Below are 7,791 nucleotides of genomic sequence, written 5' to 3'. Positions count from 1 at the left end.
CAGGTAATGCCATGAATTAGGTTTGCTATCAGTATGCTCTTATGTGAACACATTCAGGATATTACAATAATGTTATTTTATGTTAGCTGAATTCTTTGAGCACTTTGAACACACACAGTATCATTTGGTGATATTTGAAATATGTGATCTATACTGACTTTTGTTTTCAAAACTTCTAGATAAAAGCAGAAATACGGATCTTGAAAAAAATGTCTTATAGTACATGTTACATAATAGAAGGAGTGTGTAATTATAGAAATTACTGTTGTTTATTTTTAATATAGCCAACAGAAACACTGATTAGCTAATTGGTCTTGAAACAATTTAGATAGCTCCTAAAAGATTTTCTCTTTTCTCCCAGTAAAAATAATTGAGGAAAATAAAATACCGTGAGAGAGCAGTTTCCACACTTCTCTTCGCAGTAAGCAATCTTAATGGCTTCTTCTACATATGGGAAAGTTAGGAAGGAATAAGGCAAACCAAGATGGTATACAAGACGGCCACATCTGAAAAAAAAGACAAACACAGTATCATTACAATAGTTTCTGTACCGTGATCGTATATAAGCAGTTTGGGACATGTATTGTTGGCTTAATGGTCTTAAAACGAAGACCCATCCATTCATAACTTCAGTAAATTTCCTTGAATGGGATCTCAGATGAGCTCCCTAGGACTTAATACCACCGTATGTCCCAGCAAGGATACAGTGAATCTAATAAAAGCATTTCAAAATGTTATAGATAAACCAACATTAATAATATCAAAACTATGTTAAGTTTAGTCACTATGACTTGGTCAAATACAGTTTGGTAAGACACGTAAACTCTACCAATGCCCAAACCATTGACTTATTATAAACTGGGCTCTGCAAATCACATGAGGTTTTCATAACTACTATGGCAGCACAAATTCCACACAACAAAAAATTTACAGTGTAACAAAAAAGATCCTCATTTCTTAGCAAGTAGCCCATTTAGTTAAAAAATATATCTGATGCAGGGGTGCCTGGGTGGCTCAGTGGGTTAAAGCCTCTGCCTTCGGCTCTGGTCATGATCTCAGGGTCCTAGGATAGAGCCCTACATCAGGCTCTCTGCTTGGGGGGGGGGGGGGGAGCCTGCTTCCCTCTCTCTCTGCCTGCTGTTCTGCCTACTTGTGATCTCTCTGTCAAATAAATAGATAAAATCTTTAAAATACATACATATATATATACATATATACATACATACATATGTACATATACATACATAAGTATATATATATATATGATGCAACAAAAATTTCAGCATAATGAAAGAAATGGAATTACAATACTTGGTATTCTCAGAAATGGTGAAGAATACCAAGTCCTTCTTGCCCACATTTTACCCAGGATATATAACTTTATGTGAATATCAAAGAACTACACTTTGCAACTATCTAAACAAGGAGTTTATAGTCCAAAAAGAACACATAATATTAAAAATATTTAGAGTATTATGGTGACTAAAATAACACAATAAACAAAAATACTTAGAGTAGGATAAAGTAGGGCTTAGTCCTCAACAGAGGCTGGCTCACCATTTCGGAGAGTCCGAAGAAAACAGCATCAACTAGTCATGCTGGTCATATCAAATAATGTAAGCACCTAGGTTCCCTCAAAATACAAATGTTTTATTCTTCAAGGGATCAAAAGCAGATTTATGCAGATTAGACCTAAATGATTAACATACTTTATAGTTTAGAAGTTCAGGTATGTCACTCTTAAACTATTAATCAGATCAGAGATAAGCAATTGGTCTGCAAAGTATAGTTACTCATCTGCAAAATTCTCAGGTTAGAATTGTCTATGATATGCAAATTGCTCCTTCTTTTTCAGAATGCTAATCATGGGGGGAGGGCTGGCATATAGTCAATTTTCTGTGTTTCCCTATTCGAATGGTGGATTCTTTTGCACAAAAGAAAGTCATTTCAAAAACAATCTGAGGGTTTTGAAGGGGGTGGGTGGGAGGTTGGAGGAACCAGGTGGTGGGTATTAGAGAGGGCACAGATTGCATGGAGCACTGGGTGTGGTGCAAAAACAATGAATACTGTTATGCTGAAAAGAAATAAAAAATTTAAAACAAACAAACATTAAAACTGGGGTGCCTGGGTGGCTCAGTGGGTTAAAGCCTCTGCCTTTGGCTCTGGTCATGATCCCAGAGAGCCTGCTTCCTCTTCTCTCTGTCTGCCTCTCTGCCTACTTGTGATCTCTGTCCTTCAAATAAATAAATAAATAAATAAATAATCTTAAAAAAAAAAAAAACATTAAAACCAAACATTTTAATGTGGTTCATTCTGAGTATCTGGTAATAAAAACAAAAGAAGATGCCTTATTTTAAATCACTACTCTTAAATTAAATGCAAAGCAGGTTATGTTTTAATTTGGTGTGTGTGGTGTGTGTCATACACACCTGTCATATATGAGGAAGTCATCCTTTTTCCCATTTAAGAGTGTCCAGACATCTGTTTGGTTTTCTTCTTGTTGATAAACAGGAATATGCTCTGAAACCTTATTTTTAAGATTCATATATTGTAATTGAGAAGAAAGTCCTTGATGATTAACAACAACATAAGAGATGTTCAAATATCCTTCTTTCTCCAGTTTTACTCGCAGGTCTTCCAATCTGAAATATTTGGGAAAAACGCAAAAAAGGAATAATCTCATTTATTAGTGTCTTCTCTCTCCTCACTATTTTTTACATGAAACTCTTGCTATTTTTTACTTACATCTCTTCTTTACATTGTTGTAAAAGACTAAAACTTATGTTTTTTCAATTATTTATTGAATACTTGTGCTCAGTTAAAACCTCATGCTAAATGACTGCACAAGCAATAACTCATTTGGTCCTCAAATTAATTCCATTTCACAGAGAATTCTACCCAATAAATACTTACGGAAGAGCCTAACAAATATACTTATATTTGTTATACATATAATTTATATATACATATATGTATTTGTGAAATGACACAGGACATTTGATGGCAAGTCTAGTGTTGATTCTCCTCCAGCTAAGCACTCGCATTTGCTTCCTCTATCAAAATAACTAACACATTCGCAGGATTACATTTTAGAACATTTCATTACACAAGTAATATATATTTAGTAAGACATTATAAACTATGGGTCCATAAAATGAAGAAAATTTTTCTATAATCCCAGGAAAACCACTATAAATGCTCTGGTATAGATCCTCCTAGTATACTCTGTTCTAAGATGTTTTAGGCAAACATGTGTAGTTTTCTAAAGATGTGATTTAATAAACACATCTTTTCCATTTCTGTGTTTCTTTTATGTGTGTATGTACGTGTTCAATAGCTTTCCCCTTGAGAAGTCCTGGAGCACAGAACGACACTCACCGGGATGCCTGCAGAATGCACAGGTATCAGCTGGCTTGAAGAAGGGCCACCACTGTCACTGAACCACTTGAGTTCAGCATTGGATTCTGATCTCCTATGCTCCACTGGGGAGGTTGCTTACACATGGTGCTCTGTCCCTGGCTCTCTGTTCCCCCCGCTGGGAGGAGACAGAGAGCCAGGGCAAGTCCCAGGCTTCTCCACATTGCTGGGGTTGTCCTGTAATAGAGGAAACCTTTCTGTCATCTCCACGGGTGACTTCACAGTCATAACCAGGGATTTCTATAAATCCAGCCAGTGCCCTCCCCCTTCCCATCAGCAGCTAGCCCGGGATTCCATCCCAGTGTTGCGGGGCTCCTTATGTTGGGCCTGCCTGCGCCAATCTTCTCACCCAGAAGGGGTAAATCCGCCAGAGGCAGGGGAGTTGTCCAAGCATCTCTGAACCACCTGCTTTGGCCAGAAACGTTAGTAAAGCTGTGGAGACCTGCCTCAACAGGCAGCCAACTACTTGTCTAGAAGATAAAGGTTTAGAAAAATTTTGAGACTGTGGCCTCTATAGTCAAGTAACATTCTGCAAACAAGATTTTTTGAGATGCAGGCGCCTGGGTGGCTGGGCCGGTTAAGTGGGTTAAGGGTCTGCCTTTGGCTCAAGTCATGATCCTGGGGTCCAGGGATGGTGCCCCACATCAGCAGAGACTCTGTTTCTCCTGCTGCCCCTCCCCCATCTCATGTCTCTCTCTCTCTCTCTCTCTCTCTCAAATAAATAAGAGCTTGGAGATGCAAGTTCTGACTGCTGGCTTTCTGCCCCCTATCAATCTAAGAAAGGAAGGAAAAGAGCCAGCATGGAAAGAGAACCCAGGAAGAACGGAGGTGGCAGTGAGGGCAATTTGCCACCGTGAAGGTGGCTGAGGTGGGGCCCTTAGCTCCGCAGGTTCAAGCATTCTGCATTTCTAAGTCTCCTGGGTATGGCTCTTTTGTTCCTCTTACTCTTTGAAGTCTAGCTCTATGTTAACAATAAAGGATTTGAAGCTTTTCAGGTATAAAACCGCCTACCAAGTTGTTACTACCACATCTGAGGTAAATATGACCAAAGAAAAAACTCTGAGCAAGGAGATATGCCACAAATCACTGTCCCTCTACCATGCCAAACTCACTGCAATCAAACTCCGCCCATGTATTGGCCACCATGACTTTCAGGAAGTTTCTGTGCTCTTGGGTAAAAAGATGCCCTCTTCTAAGTAGAAAAGTCCAGTATCTGACCAGAAATATCCCCAAACTAAGGCTAACTCTCCCAGCAGTGAGGTACACATAAAACAAGGGATCTGTAGAGAGGCAGCAAAAATAGGAACTCATTCAGCAGAGATGAGCAGAAAAAGAAAAAAATCCACCCAGGAACAGGCTTATTCTGATATAAAAGTCCATGGAGAGACAACATTCGAGAACTGGGAATTTGGCACATTTTCAGGCGCTAATCTGGGATAAGAAAGTAAAAGTACTTTGGGGGGACACAGGGGAGGGAAAGAAGGCGGGCAGCTGATGATCAGTTACCCAGAGAGAGCCCAGAATTAAGATGCGTATAGAAAGGCTAGAACCAGACTGAGCGGGGTTCTGGTGCACTGGTAGATGTGGACAGAATTTTTAAAAACCTGACTATCTTTCACATCATTTAACACCACAAAATTCCTACCTGTATAGGGTATCTTGATAAGAGTCTAACTAAAAGGAAAGAGGGGGAAATTAAAGGATTTATTAAGTCCATCCCAACTATTCTAACATTTTTAAGATTCTACTATTTAAAAATAGAGGTTGCATCTGGACTCAATCTAGGGGATTTCTTTAGGATGTTATTTCTACTGATGGCACAATTACCCTTATTATAGCCACCACTCACTGAGCATTTATGGAACTCGACAGGGTGGTGCTAAGCACCTCCCCGTGGCCTGCCAGTTCATTCTTACGACTATGGGACCATCACCACCCACCCCCTTATGCAGCTTGGGAAACTGTGGCTGAGAGCGAGTTCGGCATCTTGCCCAAGTCCACACAGGTGTGAGTCACAAAAGAGACTGGATTCAAACCAGTTCTGCTAAATCCATTAACAGCTATAGAAGCCGGGCTTTACTGGTTTATGCCTGAGGAAGGCAAAGAGAACAAAGTATTTCCATTTGTTTTGTTTCTTACTAGAATGGAGGGCGAGCCCCTTCTTTCTAGAACATAATTTCAGCAGCTATAGGATCTTCAGCATAAATTCACCAAGTGGTGAATCATCACTTCACCATGTACATATCCTCTCAAGGGGCTTCAATGTACTTCACCATGTACATATCCTCTCAAGGGGCTAAATAGTAAAGATAAATGAAAAGACTCTTTCCCTTTTGCCTCATTTAGTTTTTTGATGAAAAAAGACAAAACACCATTGGCCTAGGGTAGTGGCTTATGCAGTTCACACAAACTTTTTTCTAGGCTGTTCAACTTTATTTTCTTAGGATCATTTCTGCATAATAAACATTTGATTATCGTAACTATCAGATAGCTATGTTAAAAATAATGACGATAGATAACTCAGCTGGAAATACTGGAAGCTATTTAAAGTAACTGTCAATTTCACTAGTCCTACCACTTTTCAATCACCAAACAAGATTCTTGACCACATGCAGACCTAACATCTGTTTTGAATTCCTCCATTAAAAGGCAAAATATGCAGAAACTTCCCCACCCCCCCAAACTCCAGGCTGGCCTCTGAGGGCCCTTCCTTGTTCACCTGAAAGTACCCACTCACCTTGTACACTGCAAAACCCTGCATTTCATCAAAGACAACCTCTTCCACACAGTGGACACACCCTGCCCCCCCAACCCCCCACACCAGCTCTTGTGTTGTCCTGTGCGGTGATTTCTGAAACCGCTCACAGTACCCCTGGACATTTCCACAGTCCTGCAGAATGGCCACACCTGTCTCGACCCCCTCAAACCCAGGATCTGATTGTTCCTGAGATTCCCTGCATTTCCGTGGGAGACCGACCAGCCTGAACTCACAATACCGCCTACAAAACAACACAACTCTTTGCAGAGTTACCCCCGTCCAGCAGGCAGGGCAGAAATCTGCAAGGACTGTGCCTCGCCCTCAAGGCAGAGTCTCACCTACCCCCACCCAATTCCGGACTCTTTTGTTCTCTTCCTTTTGTATTTTTTTTTTATTTCTTCCTTTTGTATTCTTTTTATTTCATTTACCCATGTCCCTTTTTAAAACTCTATCCTAAGGACAGAAACATTTTATCAGGCTCAAAATCAAGTTATTTACCAAACTCTGAAAGAATCAAAGATTGGCAAACACAAAGTTGCGACTTACACACCCCTTCCAACCAGCCTGCTTCCTCTCTCTCGGCTCGGCCCGCTGCTCCTCCAAACTACGGCCAGCGCCCTGGTATTTATAGTGCTGTTGTTTACCTCGCTCTAGCCATAGTCCAAAGTTCATTGCCTGCTCTGGCTGTGACCTTCACAAGCAGAGCAAACCCTTGAATGGATCATTATAAACAACTTAGAATAAAGTAGCCAGTCCTGCCAAGCAGAAAATGGGGAGACAGTTTTTTTGCAATTACTGATTTATTCCCTATCCTTTTCAGTCACCCCAGTATCTAGGATTTAATGGTACAGTCGGGGGGCGGGAGGAAGGACTAAGGGTAAAAGGGCCTCCAAGTCCTGTTCTTTTTCAGACTATAATAGGGAAAAACATCTGCTGAGCCAGCAAGTGAAGCTGATGCTTTTTTTTTTTTTTTTAAAGAGGGTTTTGTGGCTTTTTTTTTTTTTCCTTCTGCTCTGTGGTGGCCAGGTTAGCCTCCCCCAGACTGTGTGAGCGTTCTTAGAAAAGTCACCTGCTGTTGCAGAACTTTTGGTCTCCTGGGGTTACAGACCTGCTTGGATTGTTTGTTTGGCTGTGTTTAAAACCTGGATCTGTGTGGGATCTCACAACACCTCTGCGGGGTCACTGAAGGAAAGGAACAAGAAACTAGGCCTCCTAGCCGCGGGAAAGCCAGGCCTCATATTCTCATCACAGATGTCCTACTCCTTGGAGGGCCTATGTATCCCACAGAATTTTTTTTTTTTTTTAAGATTTTATTTATTTATTTGACAGAGAGGGAGAGAGAGATCACAAGTAGGCAGAGAGGCAGGCAGAGTAGGAGGGGAAGCAGGCTCCCCACTGAGCAGAGAGCCCAATGCGGGGCTTGATCCCAGGATCCTGAGACCATGACCTGGGCCAAGGGCAGAGGCCCAACCCACCGAGCCACCCAAGTGCCCCTCCCACAGAATTTTTTAAGAATTGAATATGAAATATTTACAAATATAAGTAGCATGCAAATAAAAGTTTCTAGTGGCAGTAGTTGGACATGGAAAAGGTAGAGAAATTGCAAATTTTTCACC

General features: G+C 40.8%; 1 protein-coding gene across 1 annotated transcript; it reads right to left on the bottom strand.

Annotated features, from left to right (window-relative positions):
- Positions 1-289: 289 nt before the first annotated feature.
- On the bottom strand, positions 290-3,630 carry SELENOP (selenoprotein P). Its single transcript, XM_082723298.1, has 3 exons — positions 3,379-3,630; positions 2,430-2,642; positions 290-506 (listed from the first exon to the last, which is right to left on the bottom strand). The coding sequence occupies exons 1-3, from the start codon at positions 3,579-3,581 to the stop codon at positions 305-307; spliced, it is 618 nt and encodes a 205-aa protein (XP_082579424.1). The 5' UTR covers positions 3,582-3,630; the 3' UTR covers positions 290-304.
- Positions 3,631-7,791: the final 4,161 nt, after the last annotated feature.

The sequence above is a fragment of the Mustela nivalis genome (genome assembly GCF_964662115.1).
Source record: "Mustela nivalis genome assembly, chromosome: 3".
NCBI classification, from domain to species: domain Eukaryota; kingdom Metazoa; phylum Chordata; class Mammalia; order Carnivora; family Mustelidae; genus Mustela; species Mustela nivalis.
Note: the sequence above shows the minus strand (reverse complement) of the source record. Positions and strands in the feature narration are given on the sequence as shown.